This window comes from Perognathus longimembris, chromosome 19 (genome assembly GCF_023159225.1).
Source record: "Perognathus longimembris pacificus isolate PPM17 chromosome 19, ASM2315922v1, whole genome shotgun sequence".
In the NCBI taxonomy this organism is placed as follows: domain Eukaryota; kingdom Metazoa; phylum Chordata; class Mammalia; order Rodentia; family Heteromyidae; genus Perognathus; species Perognathus longimembris.
The window spans coordinates 733,656-758,766 of NC_063179.1; the positions used below are offsets into that span (position 1 = coordinate 733,656).

The following is a 25,111-nucleotide window of genomic DNA, read 5'->3' on the forward strand; positions in this document are numbered from 1 at the left end:
AGTCACTAACAGACAGCCAGAGCCCTCCACTGCCAGACACAGTCACTAACAGACAGCCAGAGCCCTCCACTGCCAGACACAGTCACTAGGAGACAGCCAGAGCCCTCCACTGCCAGACACAGTCACTAAGAGACAGCCAGAGCCCTCCACTGCCGGCCACAGTCACTAGGAGACAGCCAGAGCCCTCCACTGCCAGACACAGTCACTAACAGACAGCCAGAGCCCTCGACTGCCAGACACAGTCACTAACAGACAGCCAGAGCCCTCCACTGCCAGACACAGTCACTAACAGACAGCCAGAGCCCTCCACTGCCAGACACAGTCACTAACAGACAGCCAGAGCCCTCCACTGCCAGACACAGTCACTAACAGACAGCCAGAGCCCTCCACTGCCAGACACAGTCACTAACAGACAGCCAGAGCCCTCCACTGCCGGCCACAGTCACTAGGAGACAGCCAGAGCCCTCCACTGCCAGACACAGTCACTAACAGACAGCCAGAGCCCTCCACTGCCAGACACAGTCACTAACAGACAGCCAGAGCCCTCCACTGCCGGCCACAGTCACTAACAGACAGCCAGAGCCCTCCACTGCCAGACACAGTCACTAACAGACAGCCAGAGCCCTCCACTGCCAGACACAGTCATTAGGAGACAGCCAGAGCCCTCCACTGCCAGACACAGTCACTAGGAGACAGCCAGAGCCCTCCACTGCCAGACACAGTCACTGGGTCCTCCATTGTCATGTACAGTGACTGAGAGACAACCAGAGCCTTCCATTGACAGCAATAGCTCCCTGGGGCATTTGAAACTATTAGAGACTCAGAAGACAGTCTGTTATTACCAAAAAATCCCAGGCACCCCAACGTCAGTCACATGGTCCATCCCAAACATCGTGCATATTCACTCTCCAGAGTCAGTAACAAGGTCCATCCACAGACACCGTGCCCATTCACACCCAGAGTCAGTCACAAAGTCCATCCACAGACACCCCTTGTCCATGCCCATTCACACCCAGAGTTGGTCACAAAGTCCATCCACAGACACTGTGCCCATTCACACCCAGAGTCGGTCACACAGTCCTGTTGGGGATTTAGCTTGGCCTTAAGGGGGGAAGGGCAGCTAGGGCTCCCTTAGAGACGCTGCCCTTCCCCCAGCCCTGGGGCTGTGGAAGGTAGTCCCTCCCACCTTCCGGCTTTAACCAGAAGAGAAGCAAAGCAACCACCGCCCCTGGGGGGAGCACGTGTGCAATGGCAGGGGATCCCAGAAACCCAATCCTTGGGGGGCTGGGTCTCCGCCCATAAAGGAAGTCCCGTGACATCACCTGAGGAACAGTTCTTATGGCCAACCAGTGGCTCCTCTCCTGTGCCCGCCTTTGGGGGTATATCTGTTGGCTACTCAATTGAATAGACCAGAACGCCCCTGAGGCTTTCTCCGGGACTCCCACACGTCCGTGTCTTTTCTTAGAAGGGCATGAGGAGTCTCGTTCGGCCACGTGCACTGAGGCTTACCCGTGTCCCTCACTCCACCCTGGGCGCCTGCAGGTCAGGTGCCCAGGGGAGAGGGTGAAAAGGGGAACACACTTAAGAGGGAGTAAGCTTAGCCTCCCCGGACCAGGGGAGGTGAATCTAGCCCGGCACAGTCCATCCACAAACACCATGCCTATTCACACCCAGAGTCATTCACATGGTCCATCCACAGACACCGTGCCTATTCACACCCAGAGTCTGTCACACGGTCCATCCACAACACCGTGCCCATTCACACCCAGTCAGTCACACAGTCCATCCACAGACACCGTGCCCATTCACACCCAGAGTCAGTCACACGGTCCATCCACAGACACCGTGCCAATTCACTCCCAGAGTCAGTCACACGGTCCATCCACAATACCGTGCCTATTCACACCCAGTCAGTCACACAGTCCATCCACAGACACCGTGCCCATTCACAACCAGAGTCAGTCACACGGTCCATCCACAGACACCGTGCCCATTCACACCCTGAGTCAGTCACACGGTCCATCCACAGACACCATTGCTATTCACACCCTGAGTCAGTCACACGGTCCATCCACAGACACCATTGCTATTCACACCCAGAGTCAGTCACATGGTCCATCCACAACACCGTGCCCATTCACACCCAGAGTCATTCACATGGTCCATCCACAGACACCATTGCTATTCACACCCAGAGTCAGTCACACAGTCCATCCACAACACCGTGCCCATTCACACCCAGAGTCAGTCACACGGTCCATCCACAGACACCGTGCCCATTCACACCCTGAGTCAGTCACACGGTCCATCCACAGACACCATTGCTATTCACACCCAGAGTCAGTCACACGGTCCATCCACAGACACCATTGCTATTCACACCCAGAGTCAGTCACACGGTCCATCCACAACACCGTGCCCATTCACACCCAGAGTCAGTCACACGGTCCATCCACAGACACCATTGCTATTCACACCCAGAGTCAGTCACACGGTCCATCCACAACACCGTGCCCATTCACACCCAGAGTCGGTCACACGGTCCATCCACAGACACCATTGCTATTCACACCCAGAGTCAGTCACACGGTCCATCCACAGACACCATTGCTATTCACACCCAGAGTCAGTCACACGGTCCATCCACAGACACCATTGCTATTCACACCCAGAGTCAGTCACACGGTCCATCCACAACACCGTGCCCATTCACACCCAGAGTCGGTCACACGGTCCATCCACAGACACCATTGCTATTCACACCCAGAGTCAGTCACACGGTCCATCCACAGACACCATTGCTATTCACACCCAGAGTCAGTCACAGGGTCCATCCACAGACACCATTGCTATTCACACCCAGAGTCAGTCACAGGGTCCATCCACAACACTGTGCCCATTCACACCCAGAGTCAGTCACACGGTCCATCCACAGACACCGTGCCCATTCACACCCAGAGTCAGTCACACGGTCCATCCACAACACCGTGCCCATTCACACCCAGAGTCGGTCACACGGTCCATCCACAGACACCATTGCTATTCACACCCAGAGTCAGTCACAGGGTCCATCCACAGACACCATTGCTATTCACACCCAGAGTCAGTCACACGGTCCATCCATAACACCGTGCCCATTCACACCCAGAGTCGGTCACACGGTCCATCCACAGACACCATTGCTATTCACACCCAGAGTCAGTCACACGGTCCATCCACAGACACCATTGCTATTCACACCCAGAGTCAGTCACAGGGTCCATCCACAGACACCATTGCTATTCACACCCAGAGTTAGTCACACGGTCCATCCACAGACACCATTGCTATTCACACCCAGAGTCAGTCACACGGTCCATCCACAACACCGTGCCCATTCACACCCAGAGTCGGTCACACGGTCCATCCACAGACACCATTGCTATTCACACCCAGAGTCAGTCACAGGGTCCATCCACAACACCGTGCCTATTCACACCCAGAGTCAGTCACATGGTCCATCCACGGACACTGTGCCCATTCACACCCAGAGTCAGTCACACGGTCCATCCACAGACACCGTGCCCATTCACACCCAGAGTCAGTCACACGGTCCATCCACAGACACCGTGCCCATTCACACCCAGAGTCAGTCACACGGTCCATCCACAGACACCGTGCCCATTCACACCCAGAGTCAGTCACACGGTCCATCCACAGACACCATTGCTATTCACACCCAGAGTCAGTCACACGGTCCATCCACAGACACCATTGCTATTCACACCCAGAGTCAGTCACACGGTCCATCCACAGACACCATTGCTATTCACACCCAGAGTCAGTCACACGGTCCATCCACAACACCGTGCCCATTCACACCCAGAGTTGGTCACACGGTCCATCCACAACACCGTGCCTATTCACACCCTGAGTCAGTCACACGGTCCATCCACAACACCGTGCTTATTCACACCCAGAGTCAGTCACACGGTCCATCCACAGACACCATGCCTATTCACACCCAGAGTCAGTCACATGGTCCATCCACAGACACCGTGCCCATTCACACCCAGAGTCAGTCACATGGTCCATCCACAGACACCGTGCCTATTCACACCCAGAGTCAGTCACATGGTCCATCCACAGACACCGTGCCCATTCACACCCAGAGTCAGTCACATGGTCCATCCACAGACACCGTGCCCATTCACACCCAGAGTCAGTCACTCATAGTCTCTCACTCAGGGTCATTCACAGTCATTGATAGCTAGTCATGCCCTGAGACCCCCTAAGCGGAGACATGTGGGTCTTCACAGACACTTAGGAATCCAGGCCACATACCACCTTCCAGGGTCTCTGAGAGTCATGTGTGCTGCCCAGTTTTCCTAAGGTCACCCACGCAGGGGTCACAGAGCCATTCAGAGTGTGTCTCCCAGTATTAAAAATCTTGAATTTGGGTTATTGGTGGCTACTCTCTGGCTCGCAGGAGAAGAACACAGTGGTAGGCAGTCCACAGAGCAAGGTGGCCCTGAGTAGCAGGCGGGTAGAGTGAGGAGACTTCTCCTTTGTCAAAGCACCCCGTCCTTCCATGGTGCACTGCGAGCCACTTTTCCTGACACTGCTCTACATCCTACTACTTTCCAATCACAACCCTCTTCATTGCAACGTTTCTTTTTAGCTTTATGCACATCGTTGGTTGTGTAGCTATGGAGGTCTGGTTTGGCTTTGTGCCTTGTCCGGTCGTCCGCTGCTAAGGAAGCAGCGTGTCCAGCTGCTCTCTGTGGAGACGGCCCTGGCCCGCTCTTCATGCTCTTCATCCACGGCACAAGCTGTTTTCATCTTCAAGGCACCTTGTTTAGGTTCTCTTCCTTCCACTGAGGCCAAAAAGATGGCACTAAAGTTTACTTATGTTAAACCTAGGGCTTATGTATCTAATCCCTCTTTGATGTGCTCAGAAGCAGTGGTGGTCAAACAAGCCACTTCCTTTGGAAGTTCTGTGTGGACACGGTGAGCAGTAAACAATTCTTCACTGCGATTCTTTTCACGAAGCACCTTAGGCGAGAGGCTGGGTGTTGACTTACAGTGTACTTGCCTCGGAAGCCACGTGGGAAAGCCGTGCTGTCAGGAAGCCATGCTGTCTGGCAGCCATACTGTCAGGAAGTCAGTCCCGCTGTCTGGCTGCCATGTTGTCAGGAAGTCATGTTGTCTGGCAGCCACGTCGGTGGAAACTGCATTGCTCCAGAGCACGCCACGGGAGATTTTTCCTGGCAGATGCTGACTGCGGTTGCCCTGTTTTAACACTTCCAAGGTTAAAGCTTCGTACACCAAGCTCTTAGCTTGAGATACTGGGAACCGAAAAGAGTCTTGGGTCAAACATTGCTTTGGACTCGGGATCTACACGGAGGCAGAGCTGGTCTCACCCTTTTCTGCCTAGAGCCACTGCTGGTGCTGAATCCTCCGTCTGGCCTTCACGATGGAGCGATAAGAACTTCAGCCTCCCTGGCGGCGGGAAGTCGGCCACCAGCCGATGCAGCCGTGTGGCTCCCAGGGCGAGGGACTTGTCCGGTCAGCTCTGTTGTGCAGCCTCCGGGTCTCACCTGACATCACTTCCCTCCCGTGCCACTGCCCAGCTGCGCCAGGCGCTAGGTGAGGAGAATAGTTCTGTGGGAAGGTGGATAAATGTCACCTGAGCTCAGTCCTTGAAGAAGGCGCGGCCTCAGAAAGCCACAAGCCTCGGACACTGAAGGGTAGCCCTTCATGGGCTCAACCGACATCAAGTTCCTCCTTAGTGTCTCCCAAGACACAGCCACCAGAAAGCCACCCTCCCGTTTTCTCTAAGACGTCCTGGCTACCGTATCACCACAGGCTCCAAATGAAGGTCCACGAGGTCGCCCTGTCACTAGTGCCATGGGGAAGCGTCTCCCCAACTCAGAGCAGGGCTCACCCCCATTCCCTGTCCCAGTGGGAACATGACACAGAGTTCGGTGCTTTTCCTTCTCCCAGGAAGCTCAGAGCGAAATGTGAATTCCAACCAGAGCGCTTGCCGTCAAAGTTCTTCACTTTCTATTTTTCTTATTATTCCTTTATACTAACTAACCTGTGTACGACTGCAGCCGCCTTAAACTCGTTTTGAGAATGAGGGAGAACTCCATGAGTCCTACTGACTGAAGAACATTCTGGGTTATTTTATGTTCCACACAGTAGGGTGTGGGCTTTCCACAGCTTGTGTACAGCGGGTCTGTCTCTAGCAAACAGTAAGCGGATGACCTGCACGGGGGTACCCAGCCCTCCAGAGTGTGTGAGCTCAGGGTTCTCCACAGCTCCCAGGGCCAGCACCCCACGAGCACCCGCACGCTGGCTTTGGGACGGAGTAACGTCCACCGAGACTGGCTTCGGCGATTCCAGCAGGAAGCAGGGCTCTGGGATGGGGCAGCCCTTCGGGGAGACACTAGAGGGCTTTTAGAAGAAAGAGAGGGGGAAATTCCTCTCCTCTCAGTCCAATGACTTCCGTCTCTGCTTACTGTATGTGCGTGAGCTCCTACTGGAAAGAGACAGACGGGGAGATGGAGGAGAGAAGAGGGAGGGGAGGAAGGTGGGAGGAAGAGGAAGGGAAGAGGAAGAAGAAGAGAGAGATGGAGACAGGGAAATGGAGAGAAAGGGACGGGGCCTTTTCTCAGTCCTTGGTTCTGAAGGCCGCTTGAACACTCTGGCCGGTTGTGCTCACCCTGGGGGACTGGAGACTGACAGTCAGTGGGCAGCTTCCAGTGGACAGGAGGGCACACATCGCCCCCCTTTCCATGAGGAGCTGCGTGAGCTTGCAGCTCCACGATTCTTGCATGGGGCACCATGCGCCTGTTATTTACCATGTTTTCCTCTAAGTCAACATACTTAAAAAGTCAAAGAAGGAAAGAGAAGGTACATGGACCGGGGGACCCAGGAAAACAGGATTTTTGCCTCCCCTACTTTTAAGTAGCAGCCAAAATCACTTACCACATTGGCACCCTTGGGCTGACCTATAACCTAAGCAAATAGGAAATTTCCTGTGAACTGCGGCTGCCCTGGCATTTGACTACTCGGGGTCTCACGATAAATTTAAAAAGAAGCATCGTGTTCTGTCGCTGATGCATTGCTCTCTCCACAATTCCGTAGAGACAGCAGAGCTGGGCGCTCAACGAGTTGCAATGCCCCAGTCACACAGGGGGGCGGGGTAAGAGCCACTTCGGTGGGGGTCGAGCCGTGGTCTGCCTGCTCTTGTGTGGCCCGGCCCCTGCCCCTGCCCGGCCCTCCGGAGCCAGACAAAAGCTGGTAAGAGGGACGAGGGCGGGTTCTGGGTGCGAGGCAGGGCACCGACCCGCGCTGCTCTTCACGTCCTCGTCCGGTGCCGGGGACGCGGCCCGCAGCCTCCCTTTCCCGCCCGTACCGAGGGGGCAGACTCGAGTCCTTGGAGATCTCATAACGCAACACAGAATTTTGCTTTGAAGTTTTCCTGGCCGCGGAGGGAGCCGCAGGGGACCGCTGGCTTCTCCCCGCTGGCCCGGGCCCGGGCCCGGGCCGTCCCTCACTCTCTGATCTGCTGCTGGTCCTCCGACCCCCGCCAAGGACGTGTGTGATTCGACAGTGGCCCCCAGCCAGCAGTGCGCCCTCCAGACGCAGAGGGGGGGCCGCCCTGGGATCCCCGCGAGGCCAAGCGTCACCATCTCAGCAGGCACGGCCGGCTTGAGGACGGACGGGCCGCTCCCGCCTGCACGCGCCCAAGCCCGTCCCCACCAGCGCACGGCCTCCCAAGCCACGTCTAGTCCCAGGTCGGTGGTTCTGAGCAGAGCGCGGGAGAACACCCCGGACTCCCTTGCTCCCAGAGATGCTGGTTTGGGACGGACCTTGACCAAATCATGTCCTCTCTGAAGGGGGCGCTCGGTTTCCACCCCCTGCTCGGTCAGGAGTCAGTGGTCGTGACGGACGGTCGTGAGCAGTCCTTTTGAGCTTTGACTCCGGTGGGTGTCCGGCCCCTGGCAGGGGACAGCCGCGCCGGCGCGGGGGAAGGGGAGTCCCTTCCATCCGCAGAGGGGCGTGGTGGCGGCGGCAAGGGAAGTCTCTCTCTGCAGTTCCATTTCAGTGTGTCCAGAGAACCATTTAGCCCAGGAAAAAGCTGCTAAGGCCGCACAACTCAGCAGTAGGCGGTTAGGAAGAAAACCACAGACGCAAGAGGAGCTGCAGGCCCGCGGGCCCCCCGTGTCCCCCGCGGCGGGCGAGGCAGCCCGTCAGCCCAGGTGTGACCTCAGCGGTCGCTGCACCTGGAGCTCTGCCCCCTGCCTGACTGTCAGCAGGCCCTGCAGGCTGGCACGTCCGCCCTTCCGCGTGCACTCACTGCTCCGGAAGCCCTCGGAAAACCCCAGGCTACTCTTGAAGAGCAGTGCTCAGTGGGTACCAAGCGCCTGAGGGAGTTTCTCCTCTCTGCCAGGAGGCCCCCAGACCATCCCGGGCGGCGGTGCTGACCTGGGAGGAAGCACGACTGGGGACTGGCAAGGGGACGAGACGGGTCTAGGGTGGACTCGGGCTCTGCTCCTGACCAGGGAGCCTGAGGGAATTAGCCTGATCCTCTAAAAGTGGTGTCTGCATCTCCCAAGCGGAGTGCACTGCTCTCCCGGGGATCTGGGTGGGGGGATGCCAGACAGGGTGGTCAGTGGACAGGGCACCTGGGCTCGGCCCGTGGACGGGGCACCTGGGCTCGGCCCGTGGACGGGGCACCTGGGCTCAGCGCTCAGCCCGTGGACGGGGCACCTGGGCTCAGCACTCAGCCCGTGGACGGGGCACCTGGGCTCCACCCAGGATGTGTTTGTCTCATGGTGCTGCAGCTGTGCCCCAGAATCCTGGAAGGCTCAGTTAATAACTCGCTAGATCAGTGGTCGATGCATCGAAGAATGGGAGAAAAAATAGATGTGAGGATGCAGATGACAGGTAGTTGCTTCGAGAGGATAGACAGACAGATCACTGGTGGACGAAGGCTCACGGCAGCTGGATGGGTGATTGGTTAATGAATCTGATGGGTGGACGACAGATAGATGGTTGGAGGATAGTTGGGAGATGACGATGGGCAGACACATGGATGGCTAATCTTGCCTACCATTTGGAAACCCTGGAAAGTGTCGTCGCTGGTGAATGCTAAGATTCACTCTAAGATTGTAAGAGGGGCCGGGGGACCCCTTGCCTGGGAGCAAGCCCTTGCTCACGAGAATCTCTGAAGGAGGACTCGTCGGGTGGGGTGTAGACACGCCTCCATATCCCAGTGAACGGGAGCCCCGGCCCGAGGCCTCTGGAGGCTCTGCTCGCACCCTGCTGAGGCAGAAGGAAGATTCTGTCCCCACTCCTTACCTTTCAGGACGGGGCAGATTTTCCAGACGCCCGCGGCCCCTTCCCTGTTGAACTGCCCGAGGGCCAGCTCCATGTAGAAGAGCGGCATCCCAGCAATGATCATGAAGAGCAGGTAGGGCACCAGGAAGGCACCTGTGGACGGGAGGGACCCTGAGTCCGGGGACCACGGTGCGCAGGGCCGCTCACCCGTGAGTCTGGGCCCTGCCATCCCAGCCGGGAGCACGGCCTTTCCAGCCGGTCCCCCGCCTCGGGGCGGCTTAGCCCCCTCCGTGCGGCGTCTCCACGCCTGCCACATCGGTGCCCCCGTCCCTCCCCATCCCTGGTTGTCCCCTCCCACTACGGGCAGCCACCCAGAGCACAGATGGAGGAGCTTTGGGATCTGTGAGCCGCCCCTCCCCTTCCTGGGTCGGGCGGCTGCGCCATCTCCACAGGACCCCTGGTGGAGGTCCCCGCTGCTGCAAGTTGCCAGGCACGGGAGCCCCAGCAGCCAGTGGCCAGTTCCCCTTTCCCCTGCCCCCTCCACCTGCGAAGGTCCGGGCTGCGTGCTCAGGCCTTCTGAATCTCTCTCGCTCCCCCCTCACCTAGCCTGGGGGGAGGCAGAGCTCTGCCCCTTGTTTCCTGGCATGGGGACTGGGGAGGAGGGTAGATGCCCGGCTCTTCCTTGGGCAATGGCTGGGCTTGCGGACCTCGGTTTTCTTACTCCGGGATGGGCAGAGCCTCGCTCTGGGCACAGAGGCTGTCCTCGGAAGGTCCCGCCTGCCTGGCCTGGAGGCTGGGGGGGGGGGGATGGAAAGGCCGAGGGGGCGCAGGGAAATGCGTGCGGACTGGGCTTTCCGCCTTGAGTTTTCAGATGAGCCTGTCCGTTACCCCATGGACACGTGCACAGTCAGGCTTCTACAAGCATTTGGTTAGGAAATGGGGGTGTGGGGAATCTTGGCCTCCATGTCCAAGGGCTTCCAGGGAACGTTGCCAGCGTTGTTTAAAGACAAGGTTCTCAGATCCTTTGAGAGTTTTCTTTGCAAGGCAGAAATGTTGTTGTAAACAGAAGGCAGGGCCTGGTCACCTACCAACTTCCCTGCACTCCTGCTCTCCTCCCGGGGAAGCCTGAGCTCGACGTGCAACCCGGGCCTCGCCCTCCGCCTCCCAGCGGCTGCACAGGACTGCCTGGCCGAGAGCACAGCCTCGCCCCAGGGCACGGCCTCCCCCTCCCCGTGGCCACCGTGGCCCGTGGTCTCGGCTCCCACAGCCCCGTGGCCCCAGCCCTCCAGGACCCTGCCCTCCATCCTGCCTGCCCTGCACAGCCCTGGAACCCTACACCCTGCCTGCCCCCTGTGCCCTGCCCGCCATGGCCTTGGAACCCCAGGCTCTGCCCCCCACGCCCTGCCCCGCCCCGGCCCCCCACGCCCTGCCCTTCACATGCTCTCACCTCCGCCATTTTTGTAGCACAGGTAGGGAAACCGCCAGACGTTGGCCAGGTCCACCGCGAAGCCAATAACGGAGAGCAGAAAGTCGATCTTCTTGCTCCAGGTCTCCCGCTCCTGGGTGGCCCCGGGGGTGGGGGGCGTCTTGATGAGGGTGGAGTTCGTGAGCTGCACCCCGTTCTGCTCCTTGACCAGGATGAGCTCCACCTCTCGGGGGCCCGTGGCATTGGGCTCCTCCACCGGGGCCACCACGGAGGACATGGGCCCCACGGCGCACTTGCTCTTACTCATGGGTGGACTGGGCCTGGCCCTTCTGCCGCCTCCTTCCTGGTCTACGGCCAACACGAAAACAAATGGTAACACGCTGACTTCCTAGGCAGGCCTGGAGCTGCACCTGGGCCCGGGGCACAGACCAGACGTAGGCCAAGCAGGGGGGGGGGGGCACCAGCACAGGAACTCTGAGACAGGCTCTGCTGCTCTTGTCCTCCTCCTGGGCTCACCCTGCCACCGAGTGCGGGCTGGAGTGATCTCTGTCTTTCTAATAACCCTGCACAGAGGTTGCCTCTTCCCCATGGTCCCAGGGAGCGACCTGCAGGCCTCCCAAAGCTGCACAGCCAGTGTTTGCAGCCACAAACACACACACTCCTTACACACCACAGAGTCCTGACCACAACCCACCTGCACTCTCTATGTGTGCTAACAGAATCCACAGCAAACTGTGGGCCAGGTATGGTGACACACAGCTAAGCAGACCCCGGGGCTCCAGAGGCTGAGGCAGGCGGACCTGAAGCCTGAAGCCAGCTTAACACAGCGGCGAGACACGCAGCACCCTGCATCTAACCAAAACGAGCCCCAGTAACCGGAACGTGCCCACAGCGCCCGGGAGCCCCAGTAGGCAAAGGTCTGTGAACAGTGACTGCGGTTTGAGTGGAACCCGGGTCTCCCACGCGCTCTCCACCTGCGCCACGAGTGAACCAGACCGGCGGCAGCGCCGGCTTCCACGGGGCCCGGCCGGGGCCAGTGAGACGGACGGAGGAGAGCGGGAGCGCGGGAGCACACCCTCGGCAACCCCCTGTGTGCGCCACGCGCACACGCGTGCAACACACAGACACGCGGACTGAAGGGGCCGCCCCTCGGCAGGGCTGGAGGAGGAACGTCCCCGGCATCCGCACACTAAAGCCCCTGACAAAAGCGATTTTCCCCACCGCTTCTCGGTGGCCTCGTCCCCTCTGGGTGACAAAGGCAGCCGGGTCAACGCTTCTCGCCGGTGGGAAACGCGCCGGGCAGCCGCGCCTGGGGCCGGCGGGGAGCCGGGAGGAGGGCCGCCCGTCCGGGGCCCTGGCCCCCCGCGCCCCGCGCCCCGCGCCTCGAGCTCCAGCTCCCAGCCGAGCCGCGGTTCGGGCTCCGCCGAGCGCAGAACTCGTCTGGGAGGGGAGGAAGCTTTCCCCGCTCGGCTGGGGGAGGAAGGCGCGGTCCACCCCGGCCCGCGGGCCGCCCAGAAACAGAGTCCGCGAGCTGCGCTCCCGCCTCAGCTTAGAAAGCGCGCCCCGCGCCCGGCACCCGGCACCCGGCGCCCCGCTCCCCGCGCCCCGCACCCCGCTCCCCGCTCCCCGCGCCCGGCACCCCGCGCTCCGCTCCCCGCACCCCGCGCCCGGCGCCCCGCTCCCCGCGCCCCGCTCCCCGCGCCCGGCACCCCGCGCCCCGCTCCCTGCGCCCGGCACCCCGCGCTCCGCTCCCCGCTCCCCGCGCCCGGCGCCCCGCTCCCCGCGCCCCGCTCCCCGCGCCCGGCACCCCGCGCCCGGCACCCGGCACCCCGCTCCCCGCTCCCCGCGCCCGGCACCCCGCGCCCCGCTCCCCGCGCCCGGCACCCCGCTCCCCGCGCCCGGCACCCCGCGCCCCGCGCCCGGCACCCCGCGCCCCGCGCCCCGCCCGCCTCCCGCACGGTGAGTGTCACCCGGGGCGCGCGTCCCCTCTTTCCGTGCCGCCCCAGTCCAAGTAGCACCAGGTCCCCCGCCCCGCCCGGCCCCGACAGGCCGGGTCCCGGGAGGCTGGCGAGGCGCTCGGGCTGGCGTCAGGGCCTCCCGAGGGCCGCGGGCCCGGCTTCCACTCTCCACGGGGCGCCCCGCTCCCCAACCCCCTGCCGGCGGCCGAGACGACGCGGCCCCGGCCCAGCGCCCGGCCCTGGCGCCGCCGTGCGCGCTGGGAGCGACCCGGCCTCCTCCCGCCGCCCGGAGACCCCGGGCCGTGCCTACCTCTGGGCCGCGGCTCTGCAGCCACCCCGGGGGAGGTCGGTGCCGGCCCAGTCGGTCTCGCGGCGCGGGCGGCGGCGACCCCAGGTTCTTATCCTGTAGCCGGGGTCCGCCTCTCCCCGCCCGCCTGCCGTCGGGGGGCGCGGTGCGGCCGGCCCCGCCCCGCCCCGCCCCGGGTGGGCGGGCAGATCCCGGCCCCGCCCGGGGCGCCCGGGACTTGAGAACCCGAGGCTGTCCTGGGCCGGGCGCGGAGTCCGCCGCGACCAGCCTCCCCGCGTGGGGAGGGCCGTCCCCCCGCCGCCTCGCCGCGCCTGGCCTGCGCCCCCACCGCGGCCCGAGCCCGGCGGGGAGACCTGGGGGGGGGAGCCGGGCGGCGGCGGCGGGATCCCTCCCCCGCCCCCATGGCTGCCCAGCCCGCTCCCCGCCCCAGCCAGCGGGCCACCCCGGGCCACCAAACCCTTCGGACAACCCCAGACCCCTGCCCCGCGCGGTCCCGCTCCGGCGACCTCCGGCGCCCACCCACTGGGTCCCGAGACCCAGCCCCACCCCCACCTCCCGCCGCCATCAGGCGCGCGTCCGCCCGAACCAGGGCTCTTCTCCTGGAAGCTTTGGGGAGCCCCACGGGGAGGGCTGGGGGCCCAGCGGGAAGGGGGCCCCCCGCCCCAGGCGCTGGGAGGCCCCGGCCCCAGGGCGCAGACCCAGGCCTGGGGCAGTGCGCCAGGAGTGGGCAGAACCGGGCTCCTCGGGGCCGGTCCCGCGCGGGACATCTTGGCAACCTCGTGGCGGCCGCGAGCCCCATCCTCGGAGCCATGGCGTGGGGGAGGTCAGGGTCTCACCGCGCAGATCTGGACACTCGGGAAGTCCACGCCAGGGGTGGAAGGCAGGGAGGGCCGCCGCAGAAGGGTCCGCGGGTGAACCCGGGGCAGCGGGACGCTGGCCATGGAACCCAGCACACACAGGACGCACCAGAAGGGAAGGCCCGGCCGCTCCACCAGGCGCAGGCGGGCCCGGCCCCGTCGGGTGAGCGGAGGGCACACCTGGGGGACCGACGGTGGGCACCAGTGTGCGGCCCACGCCGCTCACCTGGCCCGCATCTGGTCCGAGCACGGAGCGCCCCCCACGCAGGGGCTCTGCTCCTGCCACGCCTGACTTCTGACCCAGGCAACTAAGGAACGCAAGCCCTGCCTCTCAGAGGAAATGGGCGCGGAGGAGTCCCCACACAGAGCGAGGCACGAGCAGGGTGCCAGCCTCCAGCGCAGGAAGGCTCTCTGGGCATGCGCACGTAGAACCGGTGCGGTTGATTATGAGTTGATTAAACCTGATTGAACGGCGACCTTTGCCTGTCGGAAACTTTGCCTTAAATGCCAAGCTGGCTTTTTCCTGGCAGTGGCCGTGGCCAGTGCCCACTCCCAGCAGCGCACAGGAGAAGCAGGTAGCTCTACAAGAGCTGTCTGCTTCCTGCTACCCTCACTCGAGTCTCTCCACTGCGGAGGTCGCAGCTGCAGACTACCACCTCAGCGGGGTTCATCCGGTGGGGGCCCCACGCTGGGGTACCAGCCGCCCAGGCTGCTGCCTCGCCCTGACTCATAGGGCAGCGTGTGAGAGGACAGGGCTGTGTGCTGGCGCAGGCCCGTGACTGCAGAAGGCCCCCGGAGCGGAGCCCATGGTGGATAAACAGGTGCTATCAAGAGTAATGGTTCAGCTCCCTCCTCAGCACGAATGAGAGGCGCACCGGAAGCTAGTGAAGCGCTCGCTCCTCGGAGAGACCCGCTTGGCCCGTGGGTGGTGTGTTCCATTGGCGTGGGGCCCCTGGATGGAACAAGAGGGGAGAAAGGAGAAAGCCCAGGCACTCGGACTTCTGCAGATTCCTGGCTGCTCGGAGGCGAGCAGCTTTCCTCCCTCACACTTTTCACTCTGGGGTTTCTGCCTTGCCACAGGTCCGACAGCAGCGGAGCCAGCGGCCATGGACTGAGACCTCAGAAGCGGCGAGCCAAACAGGCGCCTCCTCCCTCGAATCTGTTAGGAATGCGGTCGCAATGGCAAGAAAGGGTAGCACAGGGAACCTGTGCCAGAGAAGTGTGTCACTGCTACGAGCGCCCGTGGTCACACGAGCCTCAGGACGGGGTGAGGCTGCGCAGGCCTCGGGACTTGGGAAGAGCGAGGGGAATTTGAAGATGTAGCGGGAGAAGTCCTGGATGGGTCATTCTCAGATGGGCAGAGTCGTGCCAGGAACGTGGACATAAAGGCCAGGCCCATGTGGTGTCAGATGGGGGGGGGTGGTAGCGGCCCTAGGGAATTGGACTATGCCTGCAGGAGGCTGGGAGTTCTCCACATGTTGTCCATGTCCTGAGAGCCCGAGGACACTGAGTTTAAAAGACAATGAACTAATTAATCAGACAGGAAATTGTGAACTAGCTCCACGTTCAGATTGTGGCAGGATTATTGCCGGCACCTAGTAGACAGGTTAATGGTGATGATCCAAAAAGCAGAGTTGAAGAGTTTTTAAATGTTCAGAGTTGTAGACAAGAAAGTGGTGGTTGTTAAGGAAATGTGTGCCATGAAAAAGAAATCCAGTACCTGCACTGGGGCAGTAGGAAAGATGCCTTGCTGGAGATGTCATCCATGCACAACTCTGCCCTCTGAGACGGCCTTGAGCCTTCAGAGGTCGGTGGTAGACGGTTCTGGTTTGAATAGGAAATCACCTCAACAGGCTCACGTTTCGAATCCTCGGTCCTGCTTTTGGTGTTGTATTTATCAATCTGAGGATCACATTTTCTCCCAAGTTTTCCTCTGAAACGTTAAATTGTAGATTTTACGTCTGTGAATATTGCCCACTTTACACTAACATGGTACAAAGTACACCCGTGTTCATTATTTTCCGTGTGAATACCCCGCCACTCCGCGCCTCTTGGCGAAAGATGACCTTTCTGTACCCACACGCAGGTGTGGGTTTGTCTCTGGAGTTTCTTTCACTGATACTCACCGATGGTGATGCCGGTGTTCCCACAAACTGAATGCTCTCCCCAAATACACGAGTGGAAGCTCCAACCCCGGCTGACGACACTCAGGGCAAGATGGGGGCGCCTCTTCCTCCCCACTCCCTCCCACGGGTCCGTATCCTTATATTTAAAGCGTGTGGATGTAGGCACTGTGACTTACATCTTGCCTTCACGTCCACTTGGACAATTTCTGCTTTTTAATTGGGGGCATTCAGACCACTGACACCGAATGTGGGCTTCAGTCTACCATCTGGCTATTCGTTTCTAATTTTTTTTCTAATGTGTTCTCTGTTCTTTTTCCCTTCCTTCTTTCCCCGCTTTGGACGGAGTTATCTGTGTTCCATCTTCTTTGTTGCACTGTTAGCTGTCTCTCCCTGCTCTGCTGCGTGGATGGATGGTTTAGTGGTCACGGTAGGCGCTAGCTTCCCACAGTCTGCGTCAAGGCTTCCCCCCTCCGAGCTGGGTGGCCTAGGCCTGTGTCTCGGCATTCCAGAAGCTCAGGCAGGAGGATTGCAAGTGTGAAGTTGTCCTGGACTGTGTAAGGAGACCTTGTCTCACAAAAGAAAGGAAGGGAAAAAAGTGAAGGAAGAAAGAGAGAGAAGTGGGGTGGGGTGGGGGTGGGGAGAGGAGACAAACGGCATGTATAGTTTCACACAGTGCGGTCTGTGTCCTTTAGGTCTGTGTGTGATTGTCAGTCACACACTAAGTGTTAATATGTTATGCCTCTTGAATCCACAACCATTTTTCACGGGCATTTTAATGAGAGGTAAGTGTTTGCATTTACCCATACAACTCTCTTATCGGGTTCCTTGCTCCATGGTATGGCCTGGGATTGGAAGGGAACCCTTTCTTTCTGGTTTTTGTTTTTGCCAGTCCTGGAGCCCGGACACTGTCCTTGCTTTCTTTTTGATCAAGGCTAGCACTGTACCACTTGAGCCACAGCGCCACTTCCAGCTCTTTCTATGTATGCGATGCTGAGGAATCGAACCCAGGGCTTCATGTATGCGAGGCGAGCATTTACCACCAGGCCATATTCCCAGCCCCTCTTTCTGTTTTAATGACTTCAGTGTCCTCATGTTGCAAGTCCACTGGTGATTATTTCTGCCGGCTTTTGTCTGCCTGAAAGTCTTTGGACTGTAATTCTTCTGGGAAAAGAATTGTAGGTGGACAGTTTCTTTAGTATGGCTTTCAGATGTTATACTTTGCTTGTAATTAAATCTGTAAACACCCCTATCTCTGTTTCTGTGTAAGAAATATGTCCCTTTCCTTCTGGGTTTAAAAAAATATATTTAATGGCTTTTCCCTTTTTCCTCCCTCCCCTCCTTTTCCTCCTCCTCTATTCTGTGCTTGTACCAGAGCTTGAACACAAGGCCTCCCTCAGCACTGGTCCTTTAGTTTTATCTGCTCAAGGCTGGTGCTCTACCACCTGAGCTACAGCTCCATTTCCTGCTTTTGGGTGGTTAATTGGAGATGAGCCTTCTGTACTTTTGTGACCTGGCTCTGACTGGTCTTCCTATCTCAGCCTCCAGAGTAGAAAGGATTATAGGTGTGAACCACAGCACTTGGCTTCTATTCCATTTTTAATAACACCGCGGTGTCTTGAAGATCATTGACCTTTTCTTGGTGATATTCAACCCCAAACACGGCATTTTACATCCCAAGCCCCGCAGCTCCCACCTCTAGAATTTGGATTTGTGTCTTTTAAAGTACCTTCCACGTTTCTTCTAAATGCGCCCGGTTTAGCCTCTCGCTGGTTCTTCGCATGATGTAATGCAATTATAGCCATTGTTAAAGCATCTGCTAATCTGAGTTGTTTGTGTCCATTGGTGTAAGTCATGTTCGTAGCCTGGCATTTTCTGGTTGGATGTCAGGGATGGTGGGCTTGCCCCACCTGGCGGGTAGGCAGTGCTGTAATCCTGCACACGTCCCGCTTTGCCACTGCCTGCCTGGACAATCTTTCAGGGCTTGCTTTAAGCTTTGAGACCCGAGTGGTGTTTATTCTAGCGTTAACCTTTCCTCGCTGTGGAAATGTTAATATAAACTGCACTTTGTGTTTAATAGACTGACTGATACTGTTGGATTTAAGTTTACCATTTTGCTATTTCATATTTGTAATATTTACTCTTCCTCCTTTCCTGCCTGGCTTGGATACAATTACCATTTATATTAATTATCTCTGGGGCACTGTTTTCCCTGGAGGGCTTATCCTATGCATTCCAGGGCTTTCAGTCTCTCTTCAAGTAATATCAATCACCTGCATGGACCCAAGTTCCCGCATGTTCTTCTCCTCATTGCACCTGCTCAGAAGGCAGGCTGGTCATGGAGACGGACGGAATGGCCTCCGCAGGATCAGCGGCTTTCTGCACACTTCTCGGGACTTTCCCGGCTAACGCGCGGCTGAGGCCAGGCAATAAAGGCTTCAGATACTTGGGGGTGGGACTCAAACCTTCTCCCTAGAAAAGGAGCCCCGCCGTCCTGGGTGCTGGCTGGGGTCAGGGAACCACAGTGGGTGGTGGAGAAGGGAGGCCGGGGGGTGGGGTGGGGAGGGGGGCTTCCAGCCGCTGCCCGGGCCTGGCCGGAGCCCCCTCCGCAGGCGGCTGGAGGCCACGGTCATCGGCGCTCCCGCCCCGTCCTGCGTGGGGAGCGCTGACACCAGCGCTGAGTGTGAACTCTGTGACCAGGGTCCCCGCGAGAGCCCACCGGTCCTGACTGAGTTCACGCCGCCAGGAAGGAGCAGAGCTCCCGCACCTGCAGGCAGAGGGGACGTACGGAAATGTTACCTTGCAAGGGGAAGGGATGTGTGTGTGTGTCTGTGGTGTGCCAGGCCCTGCCCGCCTGTCCTTGGAGCCCCTCCCACACCAGTGGAGGTTCTTGAACAAGGTGGGGATCTGGGAAGAAGCAGGGGCTGAGCAGACAGGCCGGAGGGGGGACACGGCCGGCTCGGGTTTCCCGCGGGTTCCCCCGCCGTCTGAAACCCCTGGAATGGCCTTCCTGCCGGCTGCGACGGCATCTGGGCCCCAGGGCTGTGCGCAGCTGGAAGCTCAGGGCGGAGGCAGGCGGGTGGCGGGCAGACATCACCAACGACCCCGACGGGCACTGCGACTCAGGGACCCGCACCAGGGCCACCCCATCTCAAGTCTCCACTTCCGCCCTGGGCGGGAGCTTCCTGTACCAGCTCCGTGCGTTGAGGGTGTGGAACTTGTCTTCCTTAACAAACAACAAACCCAAAGCTTGAACACATCTACTGTTTCAAAGGCTTTAGTCAGTAAGAATGAGAACTGCAAAGACTGCAGGAAGACATGAACAGCGACCCCCATACCCCATCACCAGGGCAGAGCCGAGACCGTAAGGTGTTGGTACTGAGGCTTGAACGCGGGGCCTTGACCCTGTCCCTGAGCTTGTTTACTCAAGGCAAGCACTCGAGCTACAGCTCTGCTTCAGGTTTTTGAGGAGTTAATTGTTGATGAGTCTCACGGCCTTTCCTGGCTGGGCTGGCTCCCGATCAAAATCCTCCTTTCTCAGCCTCCAGAGCAGCTGGGATTGCAGGTGTGAGCCACAGAGCCCGCTGTCAGTGCTAGCTGGAAGCCCTCTAGGCCTCTCTCAAGCTACCATGAAAGCTTTCTCTTTCCAACACAGCTCAACTGCATTTTCTAGGCCTTTCTAGAAGCAGAACTCTCATTTCTGTCGCTTCTCTTGTCATTTCCTCTGCAAACCAAACGCTGTTAACAAAACACACCTTCAGTACGCAAGACTTCATGTTACGTTTATTCCACGGAAACTCTAGTTTACAAGGACCCCGTCGTGCCCACTATACACATTCACAGTCGTGACGCCCAGACTGGCGGTCCTGGGAGAGAGAGGGAGTCAGGAGGGACAAACATCCATTCAGAGCCTGCGTCTCAGAGGTGGAGTTCCGTTAACCCCCCTTCATCTACAGGCCCGTGGGAAGGAGGTTCCCCGCCCCCCGAATATCTTAGTTATTACCTCCGTCATTGCTCCTTTGTCAGTTTTTCTTTAAAAAAATGAATTTTTATGCACTCTCTAATTATAAAATCACCCACTAGTAGCTACGAGGCTGCATTCCGATGTCCACGGCGCACGGCCCAGGCCGACGTGGCCGCCGGCTCCGGCGCCGTCCCGGGCAGTGTGTGCTGGTCGCCGGCTCCGGCGCCGTCCCGGGCCGCGTGTGCTGGGGGGGGGGGTTGAGGTTCCGGTTCTCTCCCCGGTGGGGAACGCACGCCGGGCACCCACCTAGGAGGCTGGCACACGTGTGCCCTGGGCTCACCGGCTCTGTTCTCTAGAAATGCCCCAATGGAAACTCCAATTCATCTCAGGAACAAAACACCAAGTACCAAACGTAGGCCTCGTACGGAAACAAATCAAATCCACGCCACCTTTGTGCTCCAAGGGTGGGTTTCTAGCTGTGTCACCAATGACACAGCCGGGTGACTTCAAAGCTAACAGGGCCGGGCCCTGCTCACCCCCTGCCCTTCCCTCAGGAGGGGCTGGACACCCCGGTTGGCAGAGCCATGGCTCTTGGCCCTGGCGGGGGCACCGCCCTCCACGGGGGCGGATCCGTGGCCATTCCTCCCGCTCAGAGGGCGGCTGCCTCGTCCGTGAGCACAGAGGAAGAGGCCGTGGCGTTCAGCGCCCTGTGAGGGGCGACACGCGGGGCGCCGGCCCCCGAGGGAAGCCGACCTCAGCTCGTGCCCCCGAGGGAACAAAACTACCGGGCGGGGCGCATCTATAGAAAAGAGAGGGACTTACAAAGGCTTAAGGAAAGCACGAGAGGTGTCTGGGGGCTGGTCTTCACGCCCAATGGCTGGCGGCCCCCAACGGGGAGAGAGGGCCCCCCGCCGGCGCCCGCCGGGCCACCCCACTCCACAAAGAAACGTCCTCTGGCGCTCACAGGAAAAATGAAGTAGAAAAGCAATTTTCTTTTTTTTAAAAAAACGCGGAATGTTTTCCAAAGTACCTAAGTGAGGTTTATAAAATGCTCATGAGCTCCCACACAAATATAGAAATGCTTAAAAAACCGGGCGAGGGCCCCGCGCCGCGCCGCGCCCCCACGGGGTGTCGAGGGGACCGCCCCGGGGTCAGGGGCCGGCCTGCGCGGACGGACGCGGGAGGAACGCCGGAGAAGGGGACGCGGACGCGGACCGGGGCGCTGCAGGGAGGGCGCGGCCCAGCTGCTCCCCGCCGGCCCGGGCAGCCCCGGCACCCCGCACGGGAGGGGGGGGGGAGGGAGGGGGCGCCCACTGCTGCCCTGCCCACGCCGGGCACAGAGCGCGAGCGGGGCCCCGGGCGCCCGGCCCGCAGCCGTGCGGAGGCCCCTCTGTCCGCCGCCCGGCCTAGTCCAGCTTCTTATGGGGAGGCTGGCTCCCCGCGCCAAGGCCGTCGGGGCTGAAGTCGGCGCAGAAGCCGTTGCGGACGGGCGCGGGCGGGGCGGGCGTGCCGCTGTCGAGCCGCGTCTGGTCGGGGTACAGGTACTCCTCCGCGAAGTCGGGGGCCGTCTCGGCAAACCTGCTGAAGTCGGCTGCAATGACAAGAGCAGCCGGTGGCCGGGGTCCGGGGCCGCGGAGGCCCACGGCGCGGACCGCGGCCGGGCTGGCGCGGGCGCCCGCCTCCCGCTTCCTGGGGCGTGGAGAACCCAGCCGGGCGGCTTCCCTCCGCTGCCTACTGCGTGGCTGCGGAAGCCAAGGGGCGGCCACTGGAGGGAGGGCGCCCGGACGGAAGGACACGCCCGGCGCCTGCGGGGTGCTGGGGACGGGCCAGGGCCGAGTGTCCGTCCGTCCGGGCAGGAGGCGGCCGCTCAGAGGGGCGTGCGGCTTCTAACGCTCGCGTGAGCAAGGGCCGGCAGGACGGGACGCCATCCCTGCAGACCCCCTGGGCTGCGTCTCCCTCGCCGTGGGCCCCGAGGAGGGACAGCGCCCCGGTGGCCCCGGGCCCAGGCGGGTGACGCTCCAGACGGCATGGCTGTCCACACGCACAGCCCCGAGAGCTCGTGGGGCCCGCGCCGAGCCGCCTGCCCGCCACGCTGACGGGAACCGGCACGCCCACCCCGGCCTGGCCCACGCACACCTGGTGCCGTCTGCACGACCCCGGGGGCGTGGGCCCTGGACCCCAGGGAGCCTGCTGTCACACCCGCCGTGGGGTGTCTGTGGCCGGGTGTGCGTGTGTGCACACGCGCGTGCACGTGAGGCCCGGCAAGCCTCGCCACCCTGCAGTTACACGCTTGACCTCTAGGGGGCTCTGGGCTCGGAGAAGCCGGGTCTGCAGGCTCAACTCGGCCCCTGGGTTTCCAGAACTTTCCTCTGCAGACTTAGGTGTGGCTGAGAAGAGAGGTCAGCCGGGTGGGCTCAGGCAGGGTAAGGGGGCCCTCGTGACCCCAGGGACCCCGGGGTCACCTGGGCTCCGGCTGCACCCGGCCACTCCCCGTCCCACTTACCAAATGTGATCTTCCCCTTCTCTTCCCGGTCAATGGCCTGGAACAGGTCAGTCACACGGAGCTCGGCCACCCCCAGGGCGGTCCTGAGGATGCGGGACAGCTCGTTCTCGGCTATGCTGCTGTCCTCGGGCGACCCATACATCTGTCAGGAACGGCAGGGCGTCTGGCTGCGGGGACCACGTCCACCCGGCTGGACCCTGCCCCTGTTCCCGGGGCCATCCCGGCTCCCCAAGCCCTTCTAGAAGCTCCTGCATCTGACCGGGTGGCCCCCGGCCTCCATTCCCAAGGGGACGGTCAGCCTCGGGGCAGTGCCCGCCCCGCCCCTCCCCTGGGGTCCTTCCCGGTGCCTCGTGGGCCGTCAACACAGAGATTCCTCCACGTCTGAGCTGTAACAAAGCGATGAGGACGCAGAGGCGTAGCCTAGCCAGGGCGGCAGGGGGCCAGGGCCGGACACAGCAAACGCGGGTTCTCAGGGCCCCGTCAGGGGACCCGTGTGTCTCCCGGGGTTCACAGGTGGGTCTGACCGCAACAGGCCCGAGGGAAGAGCAAGGGGCAGGCCGGGCCTCCAGTGCCACGCCATTCGGGGCGCAGAGCAGTGCGCCTCCTACCCCACCTAGTGGTCGCAGGCCGAACTGCAGCTCCACACCGTGACAAGTGCCCGGAGCTGAGCAAAGGAACGGATGGATTTCTACGTTCCAAAAAAGTACTTTGACCAGGCTATAGTGGCTCACACCTGTAATCCTGGATACTCAGGAGGCTGAGCTCTGAGGACTGGGGTTCAACGCCAGCCCAGAAAGATGACTTCAAGAGACTCGGATCTCCAGTTAACCAGCAAAAACTAGAAGTGGAAGTAGGGCTCCAGTGATAGAGCACCAACCTTGAGCAAAAAGCTAAGCCAGAGCATGCGTCTCTGAGTTCAAGACCCAGACTGTTTTTGCTCAAGTATATTTTGTAGCATCTGGAATATTTCATAAACAATGATACAGTAAGAGCCCGTGAACCCCTAACAGCCCTGTGCCTCTCACCGTGCCCACAAACCCACTCGCGGGGACCCCACTTACCTTGAACGCCAACTGGATGGTGTCCAGCGTCCGGGACGGCCTGCAGACCACAGACAAGGCGACCACGTACTCGCGCAGGTCCATCTTGCCATCTCCACTCTGAGAAAGAGACAAAGAGACCTCTCAGGGACGCTCAGTGCCGTGCCCCCCCCCCCCCCCCCCCCCGTCGGCAGCCCGCAGACCCGGCGTCCCTGGCATCGGCTACAAGGTCCCCGTGTGACCTGAGAACGTGAGAAGGGCACTGCTTATGAACCACCTGCGCCCGCGTCAAAGCCTCGCGAGGAGTTCACCGTCTATACCACCCTCCCGGAAGAACGACCGCCACTGACCGAGGCTTGCATGGACAGAATGCGCGTCTGTGTGCTGGGCGTAGCGCCTACGCCTGTAATCCTAGCTACCTGGGAGGCTGAGTTTGGATGATTCCCCCACCAAGGCCAGCCAGGGCAGAGAAGTCTTTGAGACGCCCCCTCCTCAAGAGAGCCCCGGTGCAGTGGCTCACGCTGTCGTGGCTGAGATCGGGCCTATTTCCATAGCCTGCTTCCACGGAGTGGAGCCTGGCCATGCACCGACGGAGAGGCGGTGGGGGGGCGGGGCGCAGCCCGGGGCCGGCCCAGCAAGCAGGAAGCCCCGAATCCAAACCCCAGTGCCGGCCAGCAAAGGCCAATGCCATTCCGGGAGCTATTCAAAGCACCGTGAGGACCAGTTACGTTCTGGGAAGTCACCCCCCGACCGGACCCACCTCATCGAACAGCGAGAACATGTCTGCCAGGGTGTCAGAGACGGGGACCTCCAGGAACGCCGCAAACTCGGACAGATCGATTCCCTGCCCGCTCCTCGTCCTGGCACTTTCTGAGTATTTGTCCAGATCTTTTTCAAGTTTTTCTGGTTTTAGCCTAAACACAAAGAGGGAAAGACCTCTTTTTCAGTAAAATTCCAGGATGCAGAAACAGGGGACTCGCTGTTGGGTTCTGAAGCTCTTTAAGTGTTAAGGGGGCTTCTGCGAGTGCCGGAAGGCCGCCGGTGTCACGCCGAAGCAGGCGTGTGCCCCGTCCGTGGAGGAACCTGGCTCCCTGGAAAGCACCCCGGCACTGGCTCCACGCTGGCAGCCGGCACCCACCACAGTGGGTTTTTAAGGCCTCTTTCTATGTGTACTAAACTTGACATTGGAGAAAAACAAAACAAGACGACCAGAACGGGCCTGTTAAGGCCGACTCCCTTAGCTGCCTGCCGTGACCTCGGCCGCACCAGCCCCGACAAACCCCACAGACAACGGCAAACTCCTACCCGAGGCCCCGCACGAGCCTGGCGAACTCCAACAGGCAGGTGTCCGCGGGGAGCCGCAGCTGCCCTTCTGCCAGGGCCAGCTGGCAGTCCTCAAACGTGTAGTCCGTCACCGAGATGCCCAAGGCCCTGGGGGAGAGGGGGGTCAGCCAGCCCCAGGCAGCGGCAGCCGGGGCTGCCAGGGCGGGGCCACCAACGGGCCACAGGAAAGCCAGAGGCCACGGCTGGTGACCTGCCTGATGCACCGCGGCCCGGTCCCTGACTGCTCAGGACGGTGCTCCCACTGGACAGCAGGGACACT

At 60.7% G+C, this 25,111-nt stretch overlaps 2 protein-coding genes across 2 annotated transcripts in view; both read right to left on the reverse strand.

The window, feature by feature from the left end:
• Slc6a3 (solute carrier family 6 member 3) overlaps positions 1-13,069 on the reverse strand; it is a 46,975-nt gene extending 33,906 nt beyond the window's left edge. The window contains exons 1-3 of the mRNA XM_048368307.1: positions 13,025-13,069; positions 10,778-11,104; positions 9,352-9,483 (exon numbers count right to left, since the gene is read on the reverse strand). Coding sequence (XP_048224264.1) covers positions 9,352-9,483; positions 10,778-11,063 — 418 coding nt within the window. The 5' untranslated portion in view covers positions 11,064-11,104; positions 13,025-13,069. The remainder of the gene's footprint in view (positions 1-9,351; positions 9,484-10,777; positions 11,105-13,024) is intronic.
• A 6,693-nt stretch (positions 13,070-19,762) lies between these two features.
• Lpcat1 (lysophosphatidylcholine acyltransferase 1) overlaps positions 19,763-25,111 on the reverse strand; it is a 44,914-nt gene continuing 39,565 nt past the window's right edge. Inside the window, exons 10-14 of the mRNA XM_048368390.1 lie at positions 24,814-24,939; positions 24,269-24,422; positions 23,530-23,628; positions 22,469-22,610; positions 19,763-21,556 (exon numbers count right to left, since the gene is read on the reverse strand). Of these exons, the coding sequence (XP_048224347.1) occupies positions 21,372-21,556; positions 22,469-22,610; positions 23,530-23,628; positions 24,269-24,422; positions 24,814-24,939 (706 nt within the window). The 3' untranslated portion in view covers positions 19,763-21,371. The remainder of the gene's footprint in view (positions 21,557-22,468; positions 22,611-23,529; positions 23,629-24,268; positions 24,423-24,813; positions 24,940-25,111) is intronic.